Here is a 15,073-nt window from a genome sequence, read left to right as displayed (position 1 = left end):
AATGACACACACACACACACACACACACACACACACACACACTGCCATTTGAATGGCAGGCTGTGAAACATCTTGCTTCTTCTCTTTTAGCTTAAGGATCATCTAAATATCATTTTATTTCTGAGGGTGTTTGAGATGTAACAAAATATGGTTCTCTTTTAATTGTCCATGATTTATGTTTTGTGATTGTCACCTTATAAATACTCTTTGTTTTGCACTGGCATTGACAATGTTGCTATCTTTTTTCAAGCAGCTTTGTCTACCTGTACAGAATGGGGGGGGGGGAGAGAAAATAATATAATATAAAATTAATACAGACAAAGCACTTTTTTTCCCCTTTTAGCAAAAGCAGCTATATGCATGTAAAGTGTGAGTAGGGTGAGATGTGATTTTTTTCTTCTGCCTTTTTAGTATTATTCTACTGTATTGACTTACATGACTTGTTCTTCTGAACCATCAAGCCCAAATGTCTAACTTGATCCCTAAAGAATTCTTGGCCCCAGTGATTTTGCTTTCAAGTTCCAAGTGAAAGACACTGAAATGACCAAATTGCTCTCTGGTCCCAAAAGTGAAGCTTTAATAGTTTATGAAAAGGACAATGTTGATTTTCAATATAATTCAATTACAGGCTTTGATTATGTATACAGGACACATATCGAGTTGATGCTTAAGTCTAAAATAGTAACTGGAGGGAGTATCAATTGACAAAGTTAGGATTAATAATAAAGAAAACACAAAAGAGTTAACCACAGAATACCCAGGGGTTCAGAGGAGTCAAGTTAGAATAATAAGGCCTTAGTGTATCCACAGAATTTGCAGAGCTTTCTTTGTTCAGCAATTAGAAGCAAGCTGTTAATATATCCCTGTAGGAGATTGAATTTGTAGTGTGCTGAAATACAACAAAAGTAAAATACCAAACACACAAGGAAAGCAAGAAAGTGAGCATTAATGAAACTGCTAATATATATGGCCCAGCTTGACCCTTATTAAAAATATGTGACCAAACATCAATGAGAAATACATTAAGGGAGAAAATGTTGGACAGAGAGTGGATATCAAAACTTTTAATTCTTCGTTTGCAAGCAATGTATAACATTGAACTAAAACATGAAAGATAAAGAAAAATATTTAGCACTACTGTTGTGTGGGAATTCTAAAAAAAAAAACAAAACTAAGAAATTTCAGTGCCGCTGAAAATTTAATATAGAAGGACAGATCGTGAAGCTGAGGCTCCAATACTTTGGCCACCTCATGAGAAGAGAAGACTCCATGGAAAAGACCCTGATGTTGGGAAAGATTGAGGGCACAAGGAGAGGGGGACAACAGAGAAGGAGATGGTTGGACAGTGTTCTTGAAGCTACCAGCATGAGTTTGACCAAACTGCGGGAGGCAGTGGAAGACAGGAGTGCTTGGCGTGCTCTGGTCCATGGGGTCACGAAGAGTCAGACACGACTAATCGACTAAACAACAACATCAGTTATATGACATGAAAGTACATATTGCCGTTTTCCACGCTATGTGATTTCTGCTGTGATAATAGTGTCTAGAGCAATCATGTTCTCCATTTAAGAGTATGGAGCCTGGCCCTGGCAAAATCGTCATAGGAAGAAATTACTTTGCCAGTCCTCTTCACAATTTCTCTTTCCTGAGAGTATGGCACAAATGCAGGACCTCCCAAACCACTACACATATTGATTGGGACATAGAATGTGTGCATAAATGATAGAGGGATGGCCTTCAGATGCAGAAGTATGCAAGAGCCAAAATTTGTGGGTTCATATGAGGAGGGGACTTTAACATTTGCATCTACTATAGTGTCAATGCAGATTAGGACCCGAAAGTAGCCAATTGCTCACAATGAGTGCCCAAGCCATTAAGACTTATCCTGGTCACATATCAAGAGTTTAGGAGCTCTGTTGGTTATTGCTGAGGAGCAGTCCCCTCAACCCATATGTAGCCAGATAGGATGGATGCAGGCAGTCATCTCAAGGGAGACACATTATTAGTACCCAAGAGCATTCCTGTTTTCATCTGTGATATTTTGGAAGGGATGTAATGATTACATAGTTAGAAAACACACTTGAATTAATGATTTGTGCATCTCCTTTTACCCATGTGTGCAGTCAAACTGGTCCAGCCCATGTTTGTGAATAGGATTTGAGGATATATTAAAGGCCAAGTAATAACAGACTGCTGCTCTTTCATATCAGGAGTGGTGAACCAACAATAAATTTTGGTGCTTTTTTTGTGGGGGTGCTTGTTCTAAGTGCACCGACTTTGAAATAAACTCAACAAGACCATTAAGAAACTGTGCAGCACCGCCATGTAAGTGCATCATAAACAACACTGGGGTAGACATCAAGTGGAAACCATGACTGCAACTAAGGTAAGTGGGGGATATGAATTAATATTGGCAATGCAGTCAGGTATTTGCATGCTGCATAGTATTTTTCTACCACTTACAGTAAAAGAAATCTCAAAGAATTTGAAAAGATTTTTTTAAAAAAAGTTAAAGCAATTTACAGTGTAGACTAGACTCACTGAAATAAATGAATGTAAGTTAGTTGTGTCCATTAATTTCATTGCGTCTGTTCTGAGTAGAACTAACTTTGGATAAAGAGAGACCACGCCACAGATTATAGGGTGCAATGGTATGTTTCTGAGGCTTGGTTATTGTGTGGCAATACAGACACAGAATTTTAGTTTAAGGTTATTGGCAAAATTTTAGGCCACAACTTTATTGAATTATAGAAATGTGAGTGGTATTGGCTTAGGCATTGGCTTAGACTATATCAGACTCCTGCCCCCTTTGCAGGAAGTCAATAAGGGTAAACCTTACAAAGCCCTAGCCCCTCAAGCGGACTTCGGACAGGATCCAGACATTGGAATCCTTTAAAGGAATACTCTTGGCCAATGGAGGGGCAGGCGATGGCCGACCTCCCCTCCCTCACAAATCAATGAGCCAATGCCTAACCACCAAACCTTACAAAGTTGTGATGACTGCTAAGAGGTAGGCAAAAACCAAGTGGCCAGTTCCAGTTTGCCCAATGGAAAAATTCCTACCTGGCCCCCGTCCCAAGTCAGGTGACCAACCAAAGTCCAAAGCAAGGCCAGAGAACCCATAAAATTACAGGGTGGGCGGGCTCAGAACACGTTGCTCTGCTGCTTTTAAACTCCCCACGACCACCCCACTCAAAATGATTGGCCAGGCTGGGGTGATGATCCGGGTTGGGGGCCTGCCCACAACCAGGACCGTTCTAAAGATGATCCAACTTACTCTTTAGCAGGGACAAAAGGGCAACTGGAGCAATGCATGAAACTATCTAGATGTTGCAAGACTCTGGAGAGTGGCTAGAACTTACAAAAACTAGCATTATGGGGAAAAAATAACAACCCACAAGCAACTACAATACATGTTTGGGTACATCTAAAGTAGCACAAAAGGAGATGGTCTGCCAAAGAAATAGTTTAAAAACACCTAATAATAATAATAATAATAATAATAATAATAATAATAATAATAATTTATGTATACCCTACCCATCTGGCTGAGTCTCTTTATACTGTGATTTGTTTCTACATTAAAATACATGCATTTCATTTCAAAGGAGCATTTCTGCCCCTTAAGTGGAGAATGGTAATTATGCAGTGTATAGCTGCCAAAGTGCAAAAGACTGCAAAGTGGAAAAGGAATGGGGAACCAGATCTAAGCAGTAGGCTGAATCCTTATCCCCCCCACCTCATATCCATGGGCAAAGTTTGACAGGTATGTGGGGCCACCTGCCTGTCAATCACCACACATTGCCTGCTTTTGCTTGCATGTTCCATGGTGCCATGCAAGCGCAGACAATACAGTGGTACCTTGGGTTAAGTACTTAATTCGTTCCGGAGGTCCGTACTTAACCTGAAACTGTTCTTAACCTGAAGCACCACTTTAGCTAATGGGGCCTTCTGCTGCTGCTGCGCTGCCGGAGCCCGATTTCTGTTCTCATCCTGAAGCAAAGTTCTTAACCTGAAGCACTATTTCTGGGTTAGAGGAGTCTGTAACCTGAAGCGTATGTAACCTGAAGCGTATGTAACCCGAGGTACCACTGTATGTGGATTGCTAGATACTCTGTCATGTACCTTTGGAGTTCTAGACTAGTGTGTGTGATGAGAGAGAGAGAGAGAGAGAGAGAGCGCAATGGGTAATACTAAAGAGTAGTGGATCAAGGGGACAGGAATAAAAGTAAACAGCCATAGTTATCAATACTTGCATAAGGTACTCTCCCCTCCATTTTCTTTACCCACTAAGAAGGAGGAAATGGAGATGAATGACTCACAAAATACATAACAGTAATCATAAATTGTGAATCGCATGATGCCACTCGAATTCTTCACCACACTTAATCTAATAATTATTTGCTTTGCAGTTATTTGAAACTCTTGTTTGTGATCATTTACTCCAAACTAATTGGCTGAGGAGCTATGGTATTGCATGCTCCTCCCAGAGGCTTGATGAATGGCCAAGGCTACGATCCTATATATGCTCAGCTGTGGGATTTTTCCAGTTGAACTCAGTGGAGGTTAATTTCTTAGTAGAGATGAGCAGGAATGAACTGCGGTTGAATCAGCTTAACGGTCTTCCTTCTTTGCAGTACCTCAGAGGAGAAGACTTCTAACATTGCCAGGTGCTCTTCTTTCTTAAAAAGAAACAAATCTGATTGGCAAACCTTTCCAGTTAAAATTAATTCTCTCAGTATGATCCAAAGGATATGCAGGAATGGAAGGTAACAATCAAACTTCTGTGACAGAATTCATCTTACTGGGCTTCTCTGGCTTCTCCCAAGCACAATTTCCCCTCTTTGTGGCCTTTGTATCTGCCTATGCAGGAGCTCTGGTGGGCAACATTTCTATCATCACATTGATCAGGGTCTGTCACACACTTCACACTCCTATGTACTTTTTCCTGGTCAACCTCTCCCTCCTGGACATTTGCACCATCACTGCAATCATTCCCCAGATGCTGTTGAATTTAATGGATGAGAAAAAGACCATCTCCTTCCAATGCTGCTTAACACAGGCTTATTTCTTTGTCATCTTCCTGGCCACTGAACTGCTGTTGTTGGCTGTGATGGCTTTTGACCGCTATGTAGCCATCTGCCAACCTTTGCGCTACACCATCATCATGAGCCAGAAAGTCTGCAGCTACTTAGTGATTGGGACATGGGTGCTTGGTATCCTACTTGCCAATGTTCATGTTCTCTCTGTCCTCCGCTTGTCCTTCTGTGGACCCAGTACTATCAACCACTTCTTTTGCGAGCTACCACCACTGCTTCAGCTCTCCTGCACAGACACAACCTTCAACCAGTATCTAATGTTGGTGACAGACCTCTTTTTGGGCTTTGGTTGCTTTCTGATGACTCTAGTCTCTTACATCTACATTGTTTCCTCTATCCTGAAGATCCAATCAGTGCAAGGGAAGAAAAAGGCTTTCTCCACATGCTCCTCTCATTTGATGGTGGTGACACTTTTCTACAGTTCAGTCATTTACACTTATGTTAGACCTCCATCCATGTACCTTGACATGGACAAAATTGTAGCAGTATTGTACACAGTGATCACTCCTATTCTCAACCCCCTTATCTATAGTCTAAGGAACAAGGAGGTCAAAGAGGCATTCAAGAAGTTTGTGAGGCTAGACAGAAACTAAGGTAATCCTCAACTCAGAATTGAAGAATTAGAACAGATTTCTTCTAGCCTGATATCAGAAATACTAGGGGTATTCTACATAGTGCCACACCATCACTCTTAATGTAAATCTCTCATTGCCTTGGAGCTAAACAACACACATTTTCTATATATGTCTTTTGGGTAACTGTATCCCCACACTGAAATTCTCATTAAAACCTGTTTAATATGGGAAATTTCACTAGTAAAAGCATGCTAAATAATGTTGCAACAAACACTGGAGCTGCTGGGGGTGGGAGGGAGATCAGATTTGTCAAGAGGAATGGTTAAACAGCGAAGACTGTGCATCACAATGAATTATCACAGTTAATTTAACACGATTTCCTTTTATTATTAAAACATATGTGACAAATTGGTGGATATGTGAAAATCCATCTTAACCACATGCTATAACTAGAAAGCCTTCAGATGCCTTTCTTTTTAATTAGAAATGCTTCAGTTTCATTTTCTTTTTAATTAGGATGATTCTATACCATGTAGCAAACTCCCTCAGTAAAGATGGGAACAAGAGAATGTGACTAGGTCTGGGTGATTTAAACTTAGACAAGTCAGATATGTCAGAGACTATGAATTCAGAGGTTCTCTGTATCTGGCAGTGTTTACTATAATCCAACAGCAACTACTCTTGTTGCAGGGGTCTTATGACCACTTATTTCTTGAACTGGGAACACCTTAAAGGTGAGACACAATGGATACAAAACTGAAACTTTATTAACAAGTATTCTGTGAAGAATAGATCTTAATGGTTTCACTTAGATCCAGGCCTGCCTACAAAGTGGTCAATGGCAGGTAGGTTGGGAGGTAGGGCTGACTCAGGAGGTGGACCAAATGGAGCATGAAGTCTTCTTTTGAGTCTACTGTTGGGGCATTTAAAGCAGCCTGCTCTGGCTCTAGTGCTCAGTTCTTCATTGGATCACCCACCCTCCCATTGTGAAAAGGTTTGTCTTGGGTAATTTGACCAAGCTATGGACTCTGTTGGTTGCCATATTCAGGGCCAGGCAGGGATTTGTCCACCAGGCCAATTGGCTCCTGTCTGTTGGTTTTGCCTACCAAATAGCAATGGTCACAAATTAGGTGACTTAGGCATTGGGTAAACCTTAGTCTTGGATGGAGAGGAGGTTGTAGTCTCTGCCTACCCCTTCAAGTGAAAAGGAATCCTGCTAAAGGGATCTGAGATGAGTTGCTTCTGTACATGGGGAGTTCATATGCCCAAGGGGTGGAGGGGTGGGGGTTGGGCCACATCACTCCTCAAGATGACGGTCCCCACAGGGGCCCTCCTATTTTATATAAGTCCTAGGACCCTGCACTGTCAGGTTAACCCAGAGCTTCACTACTGGTAGGCAGGCCAGAAGTTGGGGTTTACGCCCAATACCTATGCCAGACCTCTTACATCTTTAACCAATAAAGTTGTAGCCTTATTTGACCCATAAACTGTACTATGTCTGGTTCTTCCTAAATAGTTGAGGGGCAGTGGGTGGGTGGAATCTTGACATGACTTTGTTCATTATTTCCCTAGTGGGATAGGGATAAAAAATGTCATACATTAAAGTCATGGATCATGATGAAGTTCAGCAACATAAACTCAATCTGTGCTTTTTGTACATGCACTTCAAGGTGTATTTTTATCACATTTTCCAAGAGTTGGCATGCAAAATGATTGAATCCAGAGATAAATGTTATCACTGGTGCTATTTTTCTAGAAAAATAGGTGCTGAAATTCACCATGAACACCTCCCTTGTTCTCTTAGAATGGCAATGGAATTCATCTGAGAGGTGCCAGAACTGAGTTCCAGTGAGTTCCAGCTGAGAAAAAGACCTGGTTATCATGTTTTAAAAGCTGCAAATCAAGCAGCTGCTGGAAAAATCAGAGACAATATATTAGCAGGAAAGAGAAAGTGCAGGAAGAATGCCCCCAAACACCAGTGGAGAAAATGGTGTGTGGTGTGTGCGGCCTGCTCTGGGTGTCATCCCTGAGAGGGAGTGACATTGCTGCCCCACCCCCTGAAGGGCTTGCTGCTCACTGTGCAAGACACAGCAAGACACACATAAGAACTCATTCTTACGTGTGGCAAAGGGGGCAAAGAAAGGTCAATGAGGGGTGTGGCCTTTTAGTCTTAAAGCCAGACAGAGAGAACAGGGTGGTGGTGCTGTGGTTCCCCACCCATAACTTACTGTTACACCCAAACCTGGGGTGGTCATTTCCCCCTCTCCAAACAAACCACAGTGTCATGGACAAGCTGGATTCAGAAGAGTGATGGGAGGTACCAGCTGAGGAACCCTCTACGGAACCCCCAGAGGATGAAGGCTCAGAGCCGAGGAATTTGTGGTAAGATGACAATGAGTAGTCAGAGGGAGAAGCAGCAGACTGAGAGAAGGAGGTGTCAGAAGCAGAAGAGCAGACCCTCCAAGTGTCCCCTGGAGAAATGTTGGAGGGTATGGAGTTATCTGACCTCCAAGCCACCTGAAAGCAATCTTGTATAGGGAAGTTATTTTTTTAAAACAGTTTAATGCTTTATTATGTTTTTATATATGTTGGAAGCTGCCCTGAGTGGCTGGGGCAAGCCAGTAAGATGTGTGGTGTATAAACAGTAAAAATATCATTATGGAATGGGATGTCCCTAGCCAAGAGATAGAGAGGCAGGCTGCTGAAGAGGTCAGCGGGTCTCCCCCTCCTGCTGCAACCAGCTACCCTTTCCCTGGTCTCCTAGAACATGCTGAGAAATGAAAGGGGCAGAGCAGAGGGTGGTTGTGTGCAGACACAGCCTGAGACTGCAGGGGAAAGACCCTGGAGAGGAGGAGTTCTAGGCAGCACTGGGAAGGTGAGAATCTTCAGCCCTTGCAACTACTTCATCGGGGCAATACCTCGTAGAACGAGTTGCTGAGACCACTGGGCCGGATCTGTGGTTTGTTTCCTTGAATAAAAGAGTTAACTTCACTGACCTCGGGTGATTTATTGTTTCACTGCTGACCTACTACTGACTCCAGTCCTGACACACAAGTTGCAATCAATGTTTGTCATTGGTTTACTGGTTTGGGTTTATTGAGACCCAGGTTCATATGGAATCTGAAGCAAGGAAATGTATGTGCTCCTGGCAGCAGCACAATCAGGAAAAAATGAAGCATGCACAAAAAAATACACAAAAACAAACCAAAACCCCCTCCCCAACCCGCTGCCCCAGCACATTTTGACCTGGTGCCAAAAGGTGTGTAATGAAGGCACTAGCAAAACCTCCTTGAGCAGACCATTCCATAAATGGGGAGCCATTGTAGAAAAGACCAGTTCACATATTGCCACCCTCCAGACTTCTTATGGAACAGGCACATGAAGAAGGGCCTCAGATTATAATCTCAGTGTCCAGGCAGATTTAACTATGTTTCAAAGCAAGGAGGTTCCATTCTGGTCTGCAAGGCAATTTCCTGAAACTGCATCCACCTATCAATCAGCTGATGTTGTAAGTGATGTCAACTGATGGGAGGATAAAATTTAGTTCTTTATTGCATGTGCATCCCTGTTCCCTGCTTGGGACACATGTGTTCAGCCAAGACAAATCTCTGCATTATTATTATTATTATTATTATTATTATTATTATTATTATTATTATTATTATTTTGCAGGCATCAGTTGTGATTGGGTCCTGTGTCCCATGCAGCCAATGTTTGTAAAATGCAGGATAAAGGATGCTTTCCTCACCCTATCCTCAGATTTCCCCAAAGCATCAAGCTTGTTACTGCCGTCCCCAAGCATCCTACCACAAAGTGCCAGGAGCTAGAAAACCCTGTGCAAGAGATGTTTACAAGGCAACCCAGTCAGTGTGGTGTAGTGGTTAAGAGCGGTAGTCACGTAATCTGGGGAACCGGGTTCGCGTCTCCGCTCCTCCACATGCAGCTGCTGGGTGACCTTGGGCCAGTCACACTTCGTTGAAGTCTCTCAGCCCCACTCACCTCACAGAGTGTTTGTTGTGGGGGAGGAAGGGAAAGGAGAATGTTAGCCGCTTTGAGACTCCTTAAAGGGAGTGAAAGGCGGGATATCAAATCCAAACTCTTCTTCTTCTTCTTCAGTCATCTTTTATGTGATATCATAATGCTGTAATATGATCAACAGGAGGATTTCCATCACTCCCTTAAAATTGGCATTTGTGCTCAAGAAAAAAAGGGAGAGTTTATCCAATGATATACGAATGAGGCCACAGCAATTTATTTTCGGGTCCTTTGATAAATAGAGTGCTTATTGATTACATAAGATGTAGAATGTAATATGCATATTTGGAGATTTTACTGAGAAAACACATCAGAAGTCCTTTAGAAGCAAGCTGAAGAACCACAACACCCATAAAATTTCTCAGGAGTTGTGGCTTACAAATTTAAACAAAAAAAATTCATCCACTATCAGAGACCTGTAATGATTTACCACAAAGTAAAACCCAATTGTCTTTCTCTTGCGGTTCTGCTACAGTGTGAGTTCCTGCTCTTGTGGTTACATGTCTAAGAGTACTACCATTGGAAAAAAACCCATCTTTGATCATTTCCTTTCAGTGAAAAATAAAATATTTTTTCCCCAGAATCTTTAGCAAGGCAGCTTTGACTTCCTGGTTCCTCAGAGTATAAATAAGTGGGTTTAAAAGTGGGGTGAGTGCACTGTATATGAGGGTCACCATCATGTCCCTTTGAGAAGCATTACCCACAGAGGGGAGCATGTAGTTAAACAGGACAGGCACATAGAGCAAACTAACCACCGTCAGATGGGATCCACAGGTGGAGAAGGCTTTTTGTCGACCACTTTGGGACTGCACTTTGAAGAGAAGAAAAGTGATAATGTAGAAGTAAGAGAGGAGTATGGCAATAAAAGGACCCATAGCAACACAACTGGTTACTGTGTTGAGGAGCATCAGGCTGAGGTAGGTGCTACCGCAGGCCAGTTTCAGCAAAGGTTTGATATCACATAAAAAGTGTTCAATGCGGTTTGGCCCACAGAAGGGGAGACGGGCAGTTGCCATTGTATGCATCAGGGCATGAAAAAAGCCAGCGGACCATGTGGCTGCTGCCATGAGTTGGGAGACCTGCTTGCGCATTATGATGGTGTAACGCAAGGGGTTGCATATTGCAACATAGCGATCAAATGCCATGACACCGAGAAGAATGCCTTCACTGCTGCCCAGGAAATAGAAGAAGTGGAGCTGAGCCATACAGCCACCAAAGGGAATTTTTTGTGTCTCTGATAGAAAACCGGCCAGCATCTTTGGAACTGTGGTGGTGGAATAGAAAATGTCAAGGCAGGAAAGGTTTCCAAGAAAAAAGTACATGGGAGTGTGAAGCTTTGGTTCAGCTATTGTGACGAGCAAGATAGCTGCATTCCCCACTAGGCTGACCAAATACATCATCAGGAAGACGGCAAAGAGTATACACTGAAGCTCCCAGACATTGGTCAGGCCCATTAAGATGAATTCTGTCACCTCTGTTTGATTCTCCATCACTAAAAGTCAGCAGAGAATAATAAGATGAGAGGAGGTCACTGTAGAGTGTAAGTAATATCCATTACCTATAGTATATAAGAAAATTGTTCAGAAAGAAGTGTATAAAATTGCTCAGTGGAATTGTAAGAATGGTGAAAGACTGTTAACATGTACATAAATGATAAAGATGACAAAGAGCATTTCTATTTAACACTAAACCCACCTTCATTCTGTTTAGGTATTTCTTAATAATAAAAAAAATATTATAACTACTTATGAGAGTAGTACCTTTCTCAAGTAGCCTATTACTTGTTCATGGCCACATCAAAAGCTGAACCTGAGTGCACTCTATCCACCTGCAATTTCTAGAAAATGGTATTCAGAGACACACTGCCTCTGACAAGGGAGGTAGAAAATGGCCATCGTGACTAGTGCCCACTCATACTGTAGCTTTGTAGATTTCAAAACAGTTGATTACATCATCAATGTGGAAATTGGTTAGAGAAGCTGTCTGCAACCAACATGGATTCAAGACACTAACAAAAATGTTCTTCTCTTGATATTGGAATATGTTTGTTAAAAATAGTATCCCTGTATCCAGTGGTGATGCAGCTTTTTGACCCTTTTGTTTTCTATTCCTTAAAAGTATGAAGGTTTTCATACGTGCATCAGGTGGCAGCAGAGTACAACTCCCAGCAGCTGACATGGTGTGTGTGCCTAACAAATACCAGGAACCTGCCTTGTAGCATCAGAGTCTATCAACAGAATTCATACTTTCAAAAGAACATGAGGAGCAAACACAAGCTTCTTCCAAAATTAACCCGTATCTAAATGGTGCAACTATAGCCTTGTAATTTGTACAAAGATTGATATTCGGTACATGCACGTGCAGGCATAGTGTGTATATACATTCATCTATTTGTGAGCATCAACATACCAAAATGTATCCTATTAGAAAAAATGGGAGACATTTGTGTTAAAATGATGCTGAATTTTCATGAGGACTTTTCTTTTTTAAAAAAATCACAAACTTGATGTGGAAATGTGAATAACCAAATTTAAGACTGAAAAGATGAGAAACTGAGTGTATGGGATAATTATTCTAGAATAATTATTGTGATTTTGAGATTGGTGATCTGGCATGGTCAACTCTTCCTGTCTCTGATTATCCCTTCCTGGCTCTGGTTATCTGTGTTTTATTGTTCTCTATCCTGGTCAGTAAAAGCCTTTGATGTATGGCCTGGCTTTTTGTCTTGTAGCTGAGCCTGTATAAGCCCTAACAGGCTACAGGTCTATAAAATATCTAGTTTTGGGGCATAGAAGTCAGAAGTTTGGCACAGTCTATTGGCCACAGAGCTGTGCATCAAAGGCTACCTGGGGGTCACTTGGCCACTTCTTCAGGGCTTCTCAGTGGCAGATTGAAGTGCTTTCTTGGTAATGTATATTTTGCTTGCTGCTTGGAATAAAATCTGTAATCTTCTCACCCACTTGGATTTGTATTGCTTCTGAATCTAATTTTAAAAGAACCATCTTGCATTTAGCAAGACACTGAGAGGTTAAAAAAATTGAGATATTTGCTCATCCCTGACACTGATACAGATACAAGGTGAATCTTGTGGCCTATGTATGCTTCACATACAATGAATTATTGTAGCTAGTGCACACCCATGAAATCCAGACATTCTAGATAAGCCACCTTATTTGCATTGCAAAAGGGGTTGGAGGGCCAAAACAATGACAAAAATATTTGGAAAATGGGTTGCAACCTTGCTTGACACACATTGTGCTAAATATTCTGTTTGATCATGCTGCAGGCAGCTCCTACCTTGATGAGCCCATTAGATAAGACTAGAGGTAAATTGAAGTTTTGAATGCTGTAAGAGGTATGAAGGGAGCCATATGTATTTAAAGGTGACAGGAAAATATACACTCTGGTGGCTGTTTGAACCCCACATGGCTTTATAAGCCTAAACCCTAATATGGAACATGTACCCAGCCAATTAAAGATTTTTGCTGTCATTGGGGAAAACAACTACAACAATCAAGTTGGGGACTCTTGATTGTTCAGATGGGAACTGAATGCAAAAGCATATTGGTTTTAAGGAAATAAACCATTGCTGCTTCTGATTGTGCAGTTTACGCTTTTGAGAATAAAATAATATGTGACATTGGTTAATTGTAACAAGTTTTATTTAATGGCTTTTTTTTTACTGCTGTAGCATCATTATATCTGGTTGTTTCAATAATTTTTAAAAGACTCACATTTCAGAGTAAAGGGTCTGTTATAATGCACCATTATTTCCACTCCTACACAGTGCAGATTTTTTCATTCCCTCTCATTTCACTCACACACAAATCTCTACCAACCTCTTCTGTAATAACTTTGAGTTCAATGTATTGAGAAAATGGTTGACATGGTGGTATTAAGTAACACTTAGAACAAGCAATAATTTTCTATTGGAGCCCTTTCAGCCAACTAGGATCATTTCATTTTTGTTCCATTTATTATATTTCTATGCTGCTTTTCACTCACATGAGTGAACACCAACAAATCACCAATTGATAGGTAGAGCTGTGTAAAGGTAAACTTGAAAGGCTTTTTTAACGCTATCCAGAATATTGTTGGAAATTGATTTCATTAAAACATACGATCATTCTATTATGCTGTTTTAACTGAGGTAAGGTGCTTGGATGAGAAATCGTTGACCGTAATATGGATTTTATTATCAAGATCCTGGAACCTGGGGAGGGGAGGAATGGGGGGGGGGATAAGGATGATATGTTTTTGGATAATATGTTTTGTTTTAATTTTGAATAAAATGTTTTTTTTTTAAAAAAAGATCCTGGAACCAAAGTCAGTTTTGGACATCTAGTGCCATTGGGCCCAGGTTCTGATGAAACAAGGAATGGCTTAGCTCTTAGCAACAACACAAACAGGAAGGAGTGAAGTATCCACAATTTCAGCTATGTTGTAATGTAGGGAACCTCCACCACACAGGCCAATCATGGTCCACCGGGGGTTCAAATTTGGTCCGTATGCCATTTCTGCAAATCATGCTTACTTATCAATCAGCTGATGTCACAAGTGATGTCAGCTGGTGGGTTGGCGCTTCTAGTAAAATACTAATTGCATGCCTGTTTCGTACTGGGAATAACCCAGGAAAGCAGCCCCAACTTTTTGCAGGCATTGCCTGTGGCAGGGATTCTTGGTAAAATACTGGTTAATTTCTCCACTCCACTCTCAATCACTTGATTGGTAATAGGTAATGGAAGTGTATAAACTATGCCTTAAAGCAAGGATGTCCAATTTGGCAGATGCCGTGATTTCCCCAAACCACATCCACGTATCAATCAGATGATGTCACAAGTGACATCAGCTTGTGAGTGGGAGGGTAGAGATCAATTCTGGCTTAGCTGTGGATGCAAGTATCCCCCTTTTATGCTGGCATCAACAGTGAGAGGGGCTTCTCCTGCATGCAACCAATCCTTCTAAGTACAGCCTTATTTCTCCTCTCTCCATCACCTGAGCAGGGCAGGAAGCAAAGGGCAGGAAACACCTCTCACACTGTGATTCCCAAGTGAGTGAAAGCTTGGGAACCCTGCAGAAGGGATTTTTAGTGATGGGAAGAGTAAAGCACACATCCATCATGTGACTGATGAGCAGATTTCCCACCCACCTGTTAATTTTGGGCTCCAGAACCCAATAGGTTCTCCACCCAGGTTTAAATTGACATGAATGAGGACACAGCATCTAATTTTTTAAGTGCTTTGATAAGTTAATGGTCCATTGCCTTTCACAACCAGAGATAAAAGTACATTTGGAGATTTCACTTAGGAAACACATCAACAGAACTTTCAAAGAAAGCTAAGAAACCATGATGTTCATATGGTT

General features: G+C 41.4%; 3 protein-coding genes across 3 annotated transcripts in view; 2 read left to right on the top strand and 1 right to left on the bottom strand.

The window, feature by feature from the left end:
* The window catches only part of LOC310830551 (olfactory receptor 6N1-like), a gene marked incomplete at its 3' end in the record, with an annotated part of 236,827 nt that overhangs the window by 130,159 nt on the left and 91,595 nt on the right, over positions 1-15,073 (top strand). The window lies entirely within an intron of this gene.
* LOC310829658 (olfactory receptor 5V1-like) lies at positions 4,763-5,692 on the top strand (the record flags this gene model as incomplete). The annotated part of the gene is made up of 1 exon (XM_083708378.1): positions 4,763-5,692. One exon carries the CDS (start codon positions 4,763-4,765, stop codon positions 5,690-5,692), a length of 930 nt encoding a protein of 309 aa, XP_083564504.1.
* Positions 10,261-11,199, bottom strand: LOC310829638 (olfactory receptor 12D1-like; the record flags this gene model as incomplete). The annotated part of the gene is made up of 1 exon (XM_083708351.1): positions 10,261-11,199. One exon carries the CDS (start codon positions 11,197-11,199, stop codon positions 10,261-10,263), a length of 939 nt encoding a protein of 312 aa, XP_083564477.1.

This window comes from Podarcis gaigeae (genome assembly GCF_964106915.1).
Source record: "Podarcis gaigeae genome assembly, chromosome: 13".
NCBI lineage: Eukaryota > Metazoa > Chordata > Lepidosauria > Squamata > Lacertidae > Podarcis > Podarcis gaigeae.
Note: the sequence above shows the minus strand (reverse complement) of the source record. Positions and strands in the feature narration are given on the sequence as shown.